At 48.6% G+C, this 15,102-nt stretch overlaps 1 protein-coding gene across 3 annotated transcripts in view; it reads left to right on the top strand.

Annotated features, from left to right (window-relative positions):
* blvra (biliverdin reductase A) overlaps positions 1-12,932 on the top strand; it is an 80,252-nt gene extending 67,320 nt beyond the window's left edge. For 2 of the 3 annotated variants that reach the window (XM_038797797.1, XM_038797796.1), the window contains exons 6-7: positions 10,832-11,021; positions 12,611-12,932. In XM_038797797.1, coding sequence (XP_038653725.1) covers positions 10,832-11,021; positions 12,611-12,872 — 452 coding nt within the window. In that variant the 3' untranslated portion in view covers positions 12,873-12,932. The remainder of the gene's footprint in view (positions 1-10,831; positions 11,022-12,610) is intronic. The other variant, XM_038797798.1, reaches the window with a different exon arrangement.
* Positions 12,933-15,102: the final 2,170 nt, after the last annotated feature.

Here is a 15,102-nt window from a genome sequence, read left to right as displayed (position 1 = left end):
TGGCTTACCCTCGCATGCAGTAGCCTGAGTTTTTGTTCCTCCGTTGTTCCGGCGGTGCTGGCTTCTGTCAGGTAGACTTTAAAACATCTCAGCCAGTGGGAAAACATTTCCTTAGCCTCTGCATCCTGTGGGTCGAGTTCTAGGCGTCCGGACTTGAGGGCTGCTTCCATGATTTCTTCGACTGTTTCGTGAGTATATTAAATTGTTGGAACCAACAATTCTACGGACACGTGCTTGTAGGATTCGAATAACGGTTTTAATATACTCACAACAGAGCCAGCCTGTTAGCCATTGAACCTTCGGTGAACTGGCCGGCTGACCATGTGGCACTGATCTTTATACAGCAGCTCCAGGGGGAGGAGTCCTGGGCGGAGCCTAGGGAGAAGCCCAGTACAATTCTCGAGCATTCCCAGAGCTACTCCCCCTGGTGGTCAGGTAGTGCAACTGCACTTACAATATAGACACATGTATATCCAGATTATAATCCGGTGTGAATCACATTCACCACAACGTTGCCCGGGAGCAGCGGACGGCGGTGCCCATTGCGCGATCGGCTGAGGAAAGGGGGAGAGGTCGGGCGCGATAGCGGCATCTGCACGAGCCTGACACACCGCTGCAAAGTGGCCTTTCTTGCCACAGGATTTACAGGTAGCGGCGCGGGCCGGGCAGCGCTGGAGGGGGTGCTTCTGCTGGCCGCAGAAGTAGCAGCGGGGACACCCAGGGTGCGCGGTGTGGCAAGCAGCGCAGGCATATTGCGCGGAAGCGGCCCCAGTCAGGGGGGGGCGGTTGTGGGGTCCACGAGGGGTAGGATGGGTGGGCTGCGCAGCGGGGTAGAACTATACGTAACACAACGCGACCGTCATGGAGAGCGCTAAAGTCTTTGTCGCCGCTAGATCGAGCGCGGCCTCTTCCAGCAGTCGTTGCCGGATGGGGTCTGATGCAATCCCCATCACAAATTAGAACAGTACAGCACAGAACAGACCCTCCAGCCCTCAATGTTGTGCCGAGCAATGATCACCCTACTCAAACCCACGTATCTACCCTATACCCGTAACCCAACAACCCCTCCCCCTTAACCTTACTTTTTAGGACACTACGGTCAATTTAGCATGGCCAATCCACCTAACCCGCACATCTTTGGACTGTGGGAGGAAACCGGAGCACCCGGAGGAAACCCACGCACACATGGGGAGGACGTGCAGACTCCGCACAGACAGTGACCCAGCCGGGAATCGAACCTGGGACCCTGGAGCTGTGAAGCATTTATGCTAACCACCATGCTGCATCTTATATGGGGAGGAGATTGGAATGTTCCATGGCCGTGACAGCCTGGCACTTGCAGTCCCGTACTAGAGGGATAAGGGCCCACCAGAAGTCCTCAATCAACTCACCCGGTAGCTGGACGCGAGTGGCGAGTATATGCCTCGCAAACAGAGTGTTCGTCGACCGGACGTAATTTTCTTTCAGAAGTTCCATGGCGCGTGCGTAGTTCGGCAGGTCCTGTATCAGCGGGAATATGCTGCAGCTCAACCTTGAGTAGAGGAGTTGAATTTTCTGAGCTTCCGACGGTGCGGAGTCCGCTGAGGTGATGTAGGCCCCGAAGCAAGCCAGCCAGTGATTAAAATCTTTTCTGGCGTTTGGCGATTGCGGACCCAGCTGCAAGTGATCGGGTTTTATTCTGATGTCCATGATGCGGAAAATCTCACGGTAATAAATTGATGCGCTATCAATTGCACACAAAGACTCCAATCGGTACAAGAGAGGCTTTATTACCGTGAGATGTTTATCCTTCGACTCCAGCTGGTAGAATGGCAGCTCAGGAGTAGTAAAGCATATTTATATTGCTCCCTGTGGGTGGAGCTAGTTTTTGTTTGTTTGTTTGTCTGTTTATTGGGGGAGATGCATTATGGTACTGTATTGTATTTTGTTTACCTGTTCCTTTCCTCTTTTGGAAATCAATAAAAAGAATTTACAAGAAAAAGGAGCTGTACCTCATTTCATGCTGATGTGGCCTTTAAATTTGATGTGGGCATTGATTCCGGTGTGGGGCTACAATAATGAAATGCAAATGCATGCTAATAATGTTCATGGCATTCGGTGTCCCTCCTGCCATTGACGGGAGGAGACAACAATCACTTCCTGGTTTCACATCGCCAGGAAAAAGCGCCTCGGACCTTCTGTGTTCTCGCAACCAAACACACCCGGACCGATTGGCGAGGCAAATCCCAGCCTATGTTTCAAGTGTGCAGCTGAACTCCGGTTTTGTTGAGAGTTAACTGTAAAATGAGTGGGTTTCCCTGGCTCTCCCGCGTTTCTCAGCGGTGGGAGACGGCGCGCCATTAGCCGGCAGTGGGATCTTCTTGTCCAGCTGCTGTCAATGGGATTTCCCACTGAATCCACGCTGCGCTGCCTGGAAACCCATGGCAGGGGTTCCTTGTCGGCGGGATCGGAACATCCCACTGGGATGAACGGCCAGACGATCTTGCCCTCTGTTTCAGTGAGCTATCGTATAATCAAAACACTTCTTCAAAATGGTGGGAGGATGTTTGATAGCAGAAGAAACAGAAGTGAAAGGAGAATCTGCTCATTTAAATTTAAAAGATATTTGCAATATTCTAAATGAGACACGCAAATGTGAAAGTGAGCAGTGAAATGTAATTTTTTTTTTAAATTACTGCAATATATTTTTAAAGGAGGTAGCTGGTGCATTCAGTCGACTAGATGACCAGCATGTGGTTCAGAATAACACCAACAGTGAGGGTTCGATTCCCATTCCAACTGAGGCACACTTGCAATATCCTTCCTCGCCCTGGCTCAGAGTGTGGAAGTCAATGTAAATGGCTACTGACAAAAAAACTACCAAGAAAATGGCTCAGGACGAAGCAAACAGAGACAAAGACATGACTTTGGGCAGAGCACCTTCAATACAGTACCATTTTAAAAGAAGTATAGTCTTCAACCAAACACTTAAAATCTGCAAAATGTCCCATTTTCTTCTATTTTATAAGTCTTGATGTTGAAGTCCATCCTGTGAAATAAATAAATAATGCTCTCTTTCACATACCATTTTAGCACCAGTCATAGCAAGTGAAGTTGTTCTATCTGCAAACAAAGCTTTATTTCATCACTAGAAAGGATTGAACATCCCCTTCCTGTGCTTTGCCCCTTCCCATTCCTCAGAACATTCCAAAGGACTTCACAGCTAGGTCCAATGGCAGGCAGATCTGTTTGGTGGTGTCCATTGTTGTGTCATGCTGCTTCGGATAACACAGGCTGCTACTTGATGCAGTCTTAACCAAAGGATGCTCCAGACTCTGAAATGAGTGCAACATGTTTATTGAACTATTAACACAGTTCTCAAATGAGTTTGACTCTCTGATAATCTAACTATAGTAACTCAGTCTAACTGTCCCAGCTTGCTCTAAGCCACGTGCTGAGGTGTGATGCTGCTGATCAACCCTATCTAAGTCTCTAGATGCCTGTCTGTGGAAAGAGGCAGGGTGTGAGTGCCTCATCCCTTTTATAATGTTTATGTCATGCCCCCTTGTGGTGATGTCACCTCTGAGTGTCCTGACTGCCCATTGGTTGTGTTCTATTCTGAGTGTTCATTGGTTGCATGTTTGCATATCATGACATCCATGGCAGGATAAACATTGGCCAAAACATTCCCCTTGATTTCCTTCACACCATGTCGTTGGATTGCTACATTCAGCTGAGCAGGCAGACAGGTTCTTGGCTTAACCTTCTCATCTGCAAAATGTTACACTGAGCCATTATAAAGCAGTGGTATTCTGGTTTATAAATCCTGAGTATCGTTCGGTGATGCTTGCCTCACAATTATTTGGTGATAACTGGGACGATTTTGAAATTCCTACCCAGGTTTAAACCAATTGTGAGAAAGTAGCTTTTGAGTATTCTCATTCCGGCAGAGTAGCACAGTGGTTAACACTGTTGCTTCACAGCACCAGGGACCGGGCTTGATTCCCGGCTGTCTGTACGGAGTCTGCATGTTCCCCGTGTCTGCAGGGGTTTCCTCCGGGTGCTCCAGTTTTCTTCCACAAGTCCCAAAAGAAGTGTTGGTCAGGTGAATTGGAAATTCGGAATTCTCCCTCTTTGTACCCGATCAGGCGCCGGAATGTGGCAACTTGGGGATTTTCACAGTAACTTCATTGCAGTGTTAATGTAAGCCTACTTGTGACATTAATGATTAGTATTAGTATTCCTATTGGACCAAGAAGGACCAAATCCTGCCTCTGACACAGATACTTCTCTGTTAATTGTCAGTTTAGTTATTCAAATGGGTTCCAATGTGGTTCTTTAATTTCTTAGTCATATTCTGAAAGTTAATATTAAAAAATCATTCACATGATTAGGGTGTCTTTGGCCGGCATTTATTGCCCATCCTTAATTGTCCTTCAGAAGATGGTGGTGAACCGCTTTCCTGAACCTGTACAGTCTGTGTAATGAAGGTATGCCACTTTGCCACTTAGGTCGAGAGTTGCAAGGTATTGACCCAGGGACAGGGAAGGAACGGCAATAAAATTAGATACTGTGATACTTGCAGAAAAACATGCAGCTGCTGGTGTTCCCATACATCAGCTGGCCTTACCTTTCTAGATGGTAGGTTAACAAAATACTGTCAAAGAAGCCTCAGTAAGTGCTGCAGTGTATTTTATAGATGGTACACACTGCTGCTGTGGTGCATCAGTGGTGGAAAGAGTGAATGTTTAAAGTGGTGAAAGCATGTTAAACAAGTGGGTTGTTTTGTGCAGGATGGTGTTAAACTTTTAGTGTGTTGGTTGTGCCAGCCATCCAAGCAAGTGGCCTGTGCCTTCTAGATGAGGAAAAGGATTTGAGGAGTTAGGAGATGAGTTATGTGCTGCAGAACTTCCAGCCTTTGACCTGCATTTGTAACCACAGCATTTATGTGGCTGGTCCATTTAAGTTTCTGATCAATGGTACCTGGAGATTCAGTGATGGTAATCCCATTGAAAGTCACGAGGAGATGATTAGACAGCCTCTTATTAGAGGGTCACTACCCAGCACTTGTGAGGCACCAGTGCTACTTCTCACTAATCAGCCCAAGCCTCAATGTGTTTGGGTCTTGCTACAGACAGGAAGTATTATCTGAGGAGCTGTGAATGTAACTGAACAATGTGCAATCATCTACGAACATCCTCAATTCTGACCTTACGATTGATGTGACCATCAATTCACAAGACACGAGATTGGAAATGAACAGTGGTTTTAATAGTCTTACAACTGAGCCTGCCTGCAACGGGATGAACTGGCAGCAGGCTCACAACCGCAGATCTTTATACTTCCAGTTAGTGGGAGGAGCCACGGGCTGAACAATGGCGGAGCCAAGGGTGGAGCCCAGTACAAACTCCTCATCTCCCCCTATGGGCAGACCCGCGCAACTGCTCATATACCGAGCTTACAAGAACACAACACATACAATATAACACAGTGTGAATAACTAGGAATGTGATTCACCACATTCACCCCCTGTAAAAAAAATCAAGTCCAGCGGGGGTGATGGGTCTACAAATTACAAATTGAGTTGGTCCGGCGGTCGAGTGTCCTCTGAGATCTACGAAGCACCGGGGTTGCAGCATCTTCTGGTGGCTGGGTGGTGGCGGTCGGCGAGGGTACCATGGCAGACTCTGGGGGTGATTAGGTCAGAGCTTCGTATCCAACTGGTTCGACTGGTGACGGGGAGCGCCGGAAACCCAAAGGCGCAGGGGCACGGAGCACGGGCAGCGAACCTGCAGGCGTGGGGGCGCCGGGCGCGGGGCTGGGAGGGGTATACTGTGAGGGGTACCTCGGCGGTAGTAGTGTCGGAGTTGGATCCTGCAGGCACCAGGTCCCAGAGGGAAACAGTGTACTGACGTCCGTCAGGGTATTCGATGAACGCGTATTGGGGGTTTGAGTGGAGTAGGAGCACTCTCCACGAGTGGGTCAGTTTTGTGGGTCCGGACGTGCTTCCGGAGGAGAATCGGGCCCGGTGTCTTTAACCACGCTGGGAGCGAAACCCCCGTGGTAGTGCCCCTGGAAAAAACAAATAGCCGCTCGTGAGGGGTCTGGTTGGTGGCTGTACATGGGAGGGACCTAATAGCATGGAGCGCGTCAGGGAGGACCTCCTGCCAATGGGAGGTCGGGAGCTTCCTGGACCAGAGGGTCAGTAGGACGGTCTTCCAGACCGACGCGTTCTCCCTCTCCACCTGCCCGTTCCCCCTAGGGTTGCAGCTGGTAGTCCTGCTCGAGGCAATGCCCTTGTCGAGCAGGTACTGACGCAGCTCATCACTCATAAAGGACGAACCCCTGTCGCTGTATACATAGCTGGGGAACCCGAACAGGGTGAAGATACTGTGCAGGGCTCTGATGACTGTGTGGGAGGTCATATCGGGGCACGGGATAGCAAAGGGGAAGCGGGAGATCTCGTTGATGACGTTCAGGAAGTACACATTCCGATTGGTCGAGGGGTGTGGCCCTTTGAAATCGATGCTCAGGTGTTCAAAGGGCCGGGAGGCCTTTCCCAGGTGGGCCCTGTCTGGTCTATAGAAGTGCGGTTTGCACTCCTCACAGATCGGGCAATCCCTGGTGATGGCTTTTACCTCCTCGTTGGAGAAAGGCAGGTTTCGGGCTTTGATGTAGTGGATGAGCCGGGTGTCCCCTGGGTGGCAGAGGTCATTGTGGATAGCTTTCAGGCGGTCGTCTTGCGCGCCTCCTACCTGCGAGGTAGTGCCTCCAGTGACGTATAGCTTCCACGATGGCTTGTGCTTCCTTTTCGACCGAGGAGTGTCGAAGTTCCGAAGCGGAGAGGGTTCGGGAGAAAAAGGCGACTGGTCTCCCTGCCTGATTTAGTGTGGCTGCGAGAGCGACCTCTAAGGCATCGCTCTCTCCCTGAAAAGGGACGGGTTCATCCACCGCCCGCATGGCCGCTTTGGCGATGTCCTCCTTGATGCAGGTGAAGGCCTGGCGAGCCTCATCTGATAGAGGAAAGAGTGTGGCCTTAAATAGTGGGCGGGCTTTGTCCGCATACTGAGGGACCCACTGGCATAATATGAGAAAAACCCCAGGCACCTCTTGAGGGCCCTGGGACAATATGGAAGAGGGAGTTGTAAGAGGGGGCGCATACGGTCCGGGTAGGGGCCCAGGACTCCGTTTTCCACTACATAGCCGAGGATGGCTAGCCTGGTCGTGCGGAAAATGCATTTCTCCGTGTTATACGTGAGGTTGAGTTTCTGGGCAGTCTGGCAAAATCAATGGAGGTTAGCGTCGTGGTCCTGCTGATCATGACCGCAGATGGTGACGTTATCCAAGTACGGAAACGCGGCCCGCAGCCCGTTACTGGTCCACCATTCGTTCCATTGCTCGTTGGAACACCGAGACCCCATTAGTGATGCCAAAGGGAACCCGGAGGAAGTGGAAGAGGCGGCCGTCGGCCTCAAACGCCATGTAGTGGCGGTCCTCCGGGCGGATTGGGAGCTGGTGGTTGCAGACTTCAGATCCTCCGTGGAGAAGACACAATAGTGGGCGATCTGATTTACCATGTCTGCAATCCTGGGGAGGGGGTACGCATCGAGGACCGTGAACCGATTAATGGTTTGGCAATATCTGGCTACCATTCGGAATTTTCCCCCGGTCTTGACGACCACCACCTTAGCTCTCCAGGGGCTATTACTGGCCTCTATGACCCCCTCATGTAGAAGCCTATGGACCTAGATTCTGATAAACACCTTGTCCTGCAGGCTGTACCACCTGCTGCGAGTGGCTACGGGTCTGCAGTCCGGCGTGAGATTGGCAAAAAGCGGAGGGGGGGGGGGGTCAATTTTTAGCATAGCGAGGCTACAGATAGTGAGTGGGGGCAAGGGCCCGCCGAAGCTGAGTGTAAGGCTTTTCAGGTTGCACTGGAAATCAAGTCCCAGTAAGAGTGGGGCGCAGAGTTCGGGGAGTACGTATAGCTGGAAGTTCGAGTAGCTAGTGCCCTGGATCGTTAGGGTCGCGACGGTGCACCCTTGGAGGTGAACAGAGTGAGAGCCCGAAGTGAGGGAGATAGTTTGCCGTGCAGGGAAGATCGGGAGCGAACAACGTCTTACCAGATCTTGGTGTCCAAAGCTCTCGGTGCTCCCGGAGTCAAAGAGGCACGGTGTCTTGTACCCGTTGATTTGAACAGTCATCATTGAGTTGTGGAGGTGTTTTGGATGCGACTGGTCCAACGTAACCGTGCTGAGATGCGGGTAGTCGGCGGCTCGATCAGCTGTGCTGGAGTGGCCCCGTGATGACTGCCCTCTGAGTTCGTAATCTTCGAGATGAGTCTCTGAGTTTGAAGAGGATGGATCCCAAGATGGCCGCCCCCATGGATCGCACGTGGCAGGCGGCGAGGAAGATGGCGCCCAAGATGGCGGCCCCCATGAGTCGCACATGGCCGGCCGCGTGGAGGGGGCTTGCCAAGATGGCGGCCCCCATGAGTCGCACGTGTCGGTTGGGGGCGGAGTCGGAGTACAGGCTGCAACATTTCGGGGCCTGCGGGCCTGTGAATTTTGAAAACGAGTGCTCTGGTCTGCGGGAGAGTTTGGAGAGGGGGATTTCTTCACGAGGCAGATCCGGGCATAGTGTCCTTTACGACCGCAGCTGCTGCAGGTCGCACTACGGGCCAGGCAGTACTGCCGTGGGTGCTGGGGCTGTCCACAAAAATGGCACACTGAAGCTGTGTAGTGGGTGGGTGGCCGCGCAGCGCAGGCCTGGGGCAGTCGCTAGTCGGGGGCCCAGGATGGGGTCGCTTGGTCCGCGGGGAACGACGTGAGGCTGCGGAACGAGACCTCCATGGTAGTAGCCAATTCTACAGTGTCCTCCAAATTCTGGGCCCCTTTTTCAAGCAACCGCTGGCGCACATAGTTTGACCTGAGCCCTGCCATGTACACATCTCTGACGGCGAGCTCCATATGCTGTTTGGCTGATACAGCTTGGTAATTACAGTCCAAAGCTAAAGTCTTTAATTCCCACAGGAATTCTTCCAACGACTCCGCGGGGCGCTGGCGGTGGGTCGTAAAAATGTGGCGCGCGTAGACCTCGTTGATGGGCCTCACGTACATTCGATCTAGCATGGCTAGGGCCCCCGTATATGAGTTAGTACTGTTCAGTTGAGTAGATATACGGTGGCTCACCCTTGCGTGCAGTAGACTGAGTTTCCGCTCCTCTGTAGTTTCTGGAGTGCTTGATTCAGCCAGGTAGGCCTTGAAACATCGGAGCCAGTGTTGAAAGATTTCTCTCGCCTCTGCAGCCTGCGGGTCGAGTTCTAATCGATCAGATTTGAGGGCTGATCCCATAGTCGTTTTCTTCAAGTTTCCTAAGACTATTAAATTGATGTGACCATCAATTCACAAGACACGTGATTGGAAGCGAACAGTGGTTTTAATAGTCTTACAACTGAGCCTGCCTGCAACGAGATGAACTGGCAGCAGGCTCACAACCGCAGATCTTTATACTTCCAGTTAGTGGGAGGAGCCATGGGCGGAACCATGGGCGGAGCCAAGGGTGGAGCCCAGTACAAACTCCTCATCTCCCCCTATGGGCAGAGCCGCGCAACTGCTCGTATACCGAGCTTACAAGAACACAATATAACACAGTGTGAATAACTAGGAATGTGATTCAGCACAACGATATTGGGACGGTCATTGATGAAACAGCTGGAAACAGTTGTGCCCTGAGGAATTTCTGCCACGCGGTCCTGGGTTGAGATGATTAGCCTCCAGCAACCACAGCCATTTTTCTTTGTGTTAGGTATGGTGCATTTTCCTCCAGTTGCCATTGACTTCAATTTTACTCAGGCACCTTGATCCCACACTCAGTGAAAAGCTGCCATGTTCACATCACCTTTTATCCATGTTTAGGCTAGGCTGTAATGAGCTCCAGAACCTAATGGAACCCAAACTGAGCATCAGTGAGCAACCTATTGCTGAGTAAGTGCCACTTGATAGCACTGTGAACAACACTTTCCGTCACTTTGCTTAATGATTGTGAGTAAACAGATGGGGTGGTAATTGGCTGAATTGGAATTCCTTGCTTTTAATGGGCACATTATATCTGAACAATTTGCCAAATTGTTGGGTAGCTGCCAGTGTTGTAGCTGTGCAGAAACAGCATAGCAAGAGCACACAGTTAGTTCTGGAGCAAAGGTCTTCAACACAGCTAAGATATTGTTGGGGTACATGAAGCCTTTGATGCATCTAGTGCATTCAGCTGTTTTTTGATATCACATGGAGTGAATTGAATTGACCAATGACAGGCATCTGTGAGGTTAGGGACCTTAGGAGGCAGAGATGGACCATCTACCTGGCACTTGTGGCATAGTTGAAAACACTTTAGCCTCAACTTCTACGCTCTGGTGCTGGCCTCCACCATCATTCAGGAAAGACATGGTCATTGAGGCTCCTCCTCCTAATAGTTGATTATCTGTTCACTAGATGTGACAGCTCTGCAGAGCTTTGATGAGATGTGTTGATGTGATCTGTTGATTGTGAAATTGCTTAGCTCTGTTTATCATAGTGCTTCTGTTGTTTCACACAGGCACGCACTTCTGTGTTATATTATAGGCAAGTGTTTCTCATCACAAACTTTTGCATAATTGATATCCTCTGTAAGTAATGTACACTAGTGGACAGCTGTCAATAGGATCAGATTTGTGGATTGTAGGTAATTTAAGTAAGTTTGGCATTAAGGCAAGAGAACTTAAAGCTTTAGAGGAGGCGTTTATCATAGCAATGTTTGTACTTAGTATTTAACTTTTTTATGTCAGTTTTGTTGTCTCAAAGCACCTACATTGTAGGTACCTTTTATTTTCTAGGTGGACCACTAGATCGTCAACGCACTGGATTCCCCACCTTTAGTGGGATAGCCCGTCTGTCATGGCTTGTGGATCTCTTTGGGGAGCTCAATTTCAAATCTGCTACATTGGAAGAACTAAAAAAGCAGCAGTACTGGAAATTGACAACACACTTACATACTAAAAATAACAGGTCAGTGATTCCAACACTAATTCTACTCATTCATGACAAGAGATAACAAGATACATTTGTAAAGTACAATTCCAGCAGTGTCCACTTTCCTAAAGAAAAGGAGACAAAGAAAGAAGCAATAGGGCTTGATTTTCGGCCGCCCGCTGGGGTCGCGATTAGAGACGGGCAGGAGCTAAAGATAGCACCACCGGCTGGCATTCCAGTTCCCTGGCTCAATCCCACCACTGGACCATTTTTATGGAGGTACAATCGGGGATAGGGAGATGGATAATCAACATGGCTAATTTCAGACAGACTTAAGACCCCGTAAAGGAGCTGACTGGGAATTTCCAGTCCGTCTCCAGGTTCTCGCAGGTGGTGGAGCACAGTTAGGATGTTTGGAGGAAGCCTCCTGGTGACAGACTAGTAGACTAGTGATCCTGGATGCAGGAGCAATGAGACCTTCCACGCCATCCTGGAGGCAGAACAGCCACAGAGTTCCCTAAAGAGGGTTTCCAACCTCCCCACTATTCCTATCCCTGCTTCCCCTCACAGCGGTAGCCTGGGTGCAAAATTGATTTATTTTTTAAGCATATATTCCAAAAACCTGGAAATGGTACCTTCACCTTGAAGATCATTCTCCCTTACTTACCCTCTACTACAACCTGCTGCTTCTTTCAGCTAGAAGGCTTCTGATTGGCCATCCAGCTTTGAAAGCCCACCTACAGTCCTTAGTTGGATGGTGAGTCTCAGGCCAATTAAGGCTGGGGGGCCCTGGAAATCCTTATTCTACTCTTCCCATCCTCCGAGGGCAGGATTGGGACCCAGAAACTGTCCTGATGTTTGTTTCTCATCCCCAGGGTGTCTTTCAAAGTGTTTGCCTTGTCACAAAGTCAGTGCTAGAGTCATTATCCTGTCACATTCATTAAAGATACCTTCCCCCACCCTACCCAGGAAAGTTCTTGTATTACAATTGTATTTGAGCATAACATTTATATAACTAATCTAATATACTTTGTGCAATGGTGATGAGAATGATGGTGAAATTTGCTTAGATTTTTCTATTTCCTGGAGGTCTTAAGGGGCAGCAGGGTAGCATGGTGGTTAGCATAAATGCTTCACAGCTCCAGGGTCCCAGGTTCGATTCCCGGCTGGGTCACTGTCTGTGTGGAGTCTGCACGTCCTCCCCCTGTGTGCGTGGGTTTCCTCCGGGTGCTCCGGTTTCCTCCCACAGTCCAAAGATGTGCGGGTTAGGTGGATTGGCCATGCTAAATTGCCCGTAGTGTCCGAATAAAAGTAAGATTAAGGGGGGGGTTGTTGGGTTACGGGTATAGGGTGGATACGTGGGTTTGAGTGGGGTGATCATGGCTCGGCACAACATTGAGGGCCGAAGGGCCTGTTCTGTGCTGTACTGTTCTATGTTTTAGTTATGACATTTGTTTGCACTTTTCTCGTGATAGAATCAGGTCAAAGTAATGGATACTAAGATTCATATTAAGTGAATGACAACTGTAAAGTGACAGGATTAACAGTTCTATCAAGGAGTTGTGTATATGAAATACCAGTTTACAATATTTCATAAAGTGTCTACTCTTTATTCATTTTTTTAGACCTTTAATCTGGATTGAAGAAAGAGGACCAGGATTAAAACGTAAAAAAAGTGTCAATTTCCAGTTCAAATCAGACACTGTGGATCATATTCCAGCAGTGCCTAATAACCCAGTTGGACTATTCATGCAAGACCTCAGTCTGTTTGCCCAGAAGCTAGCAGAGCAAAGACCCACCGAGCCCTCTGAAAAAAATCGCATCATGCACTGCCTGGGTCTGGCTGATCAGATAAGAGTTTTCTGTGAGCAGATTCCACCAAATTAACACAATAATGAATCTTCCTTCTCCTTTCGCAAATAAAATTAGTGCTTTATTGGTTTAATGGATTGGCTTTTGGTATTAATATGTATTGCTGAAAAAAAGAGACATGCTGTCGAAGCTTTTTGGCTTGCTCTAGAATTCGCAAGAATACCAATTGTAATGGGAACTGCAATTTATACTGTATGAGAAGAGAACGCTGATTGATTGGCAAGTGGGCTATGATTAGTAGAGTTCTTGCCATGGAGAATGCACCAGGGGAAAATTAACTGCCAAGCTTTTATTTAAATTCAAATCAGGCAGGTCAACTCTGATTGATCAAAGCACTAAAAACTCACTGAAGCAGGAGCAGTTCGGCAACACAATTAATGACACCGGCAAATGTAAAGGAAACCTCTCTGACCATGTATTCTCTAAGCTTGTTATCGCACGTGGCTTCAATTTTGGTGTACCTTCGTCCCACATAAAAGGGAAGGGGTATTTACTAAGGTCCAATTCCTCTACTCCTAGCTACCCCATCACAAACCAGTATCCACTGAACATACAGAATTCTTGAGAGTGCACCTAACTAATGTGGCATTCATATTAAAAGATCCCAAATGATTTGGCTGATTTTCATGTGCAAAGCGAATATCTGGTAACATTCGAGCTAAATTGTTTCCTTAATTTAGTAACTAAAAACTGCTCTGTTGATTATTGTAGTTTAGTTGCTTTCCTGAAACAGGAGTCAGCTGAGTCACTCTTAACTGTAGCTGGTTAACTGTGCAACTGTTTTAAGCCAGTTTCCAAAGCATTTTTGAGGCCTATAAAAAGAGAAGCCACTCAGGGCCTGCTCGGCTAAATGAGAGTGCTTTTGGAGTTGGGTGAACAACAGGGAGTTAGGTGAAACTGGGAGAAAGTAAAGCTGAAAAGACTGAGTGCAGAGCTCAGTCTCAGTCGGGCAGGAGCAAAGCGCGGCTGAGTTTGTAAACATCAAGGTCGGATTTGTGTTCTCATTGACTTCGCAGTCAGCATCACAGTGAAGCAGCCCTGATTAAAAGGTGCTTTTTTTGGGAGGAAGGGAGTAACTGAGAAACAGCACAAATAAAGTGCAAGTAAGTGAAAGTCTGGGTCATTATAATAAAGTAATATAAGTAAACAAAGTAGGGTAAGGGAAGTAAAGTTAGCATAGGGGAGGTAAATAAATAGTATTCTTATTTGGTTAATATTTTGTTAAAAAGGGAGTCAATAAGGGGCTTAAGGGTACTAGTCATGGCAGGAGAGCTTGCACCACTGATTTGCTCCTCCTGTACTATGTGCAAATCATGGAAGCTTCAGTTGTCCCTGGTGACCACATGTGCAGCTACTGGCTAACTGCATTTCGGAGCTGGAGCTGATGGTGGATTCACTGTGGAGCATCCGCGATGCTGAGCAAGTTGTAGATAGTCATCAAGTGAGTCAGGAAGGCAGTGAATGTCTGGACCAGTTAAGTCACAAGGGGGTTTGACAATATTGATTGGAATTTATTTTAATGCGAGGAGTCTGATTGTAATGAACTCCAATTGGCTTTATTGGTTGGCCAATTGGAGCATGAGCTCCCTCAATGATAGCTCATTGAGGGGGCCCATATAATCACCTGTGTCGGCTTTGTGAGCAGTCTTAAGTTGACTGGACTGCTAGCAGCACTGTTTGTAGCTGCTCCTGTAATATCGTTATTGTAAATAAATATTGGTGTGGTGACGGAACTCCTGCCTCCCGTGGATTACTACAGTGGCGACGAGGTAAACTACGAATTTTGCGGAGACCAGCTGCCGCACTCGGAGGGTAAGCCTTGCCATTTTAAAAATGCCGTTTTTTGGGAGGTTAGAGGCATTCGACCCGGCTATTGAGGACTGGTCCCAGTATGTGGAGAGAATGTGTTACTTCTTCCGGGCAAATGATATACTGACGGACGAAAGGAGACGGCTTATCCTGCTGTCGGTGTGCGGACCCTCCGCTTTCGCCATTATACGTAGTCTGACTTATCCCGATCCGCCGGACACGAAAACTTTCCAAGAAGTAACGGAATTGGTGAAAGAGCACTACGACCCAAAACCACCCCTCATTTTGCATAGGTACAGATTCTACACAGCGAAGCGGGAAGACAGGGAGTCAGTCACAAATTTCTTGACCCGCCTGAGAAGACTGGCGGAAAAATGTGAGTTCGGCTCGATGCTAAATGAAATGCTTCGGGACCGGTTAGTGTGTGGTATAAACG

This window comes from Scyliorhinus canicula, chromosome 5 (genome assembly GCF_902713615.1).
Source record: "Scyliorhinus canicula chromosome 5, sScyCan1.1, whole genome shotgun sequence".
Taxonomy (NCBI): Eukaryota; Metazoa; Chordata; class Chondrichthyes; order Carcharhiniformes; family Scyliorhinidae; genus Scyliorhinus; species Scyliorhinus canicula.
Note: the sequence above shows the minus strand (reverse complement) of the source record. Positions and strands in the feature narration are given on the sequence as shown.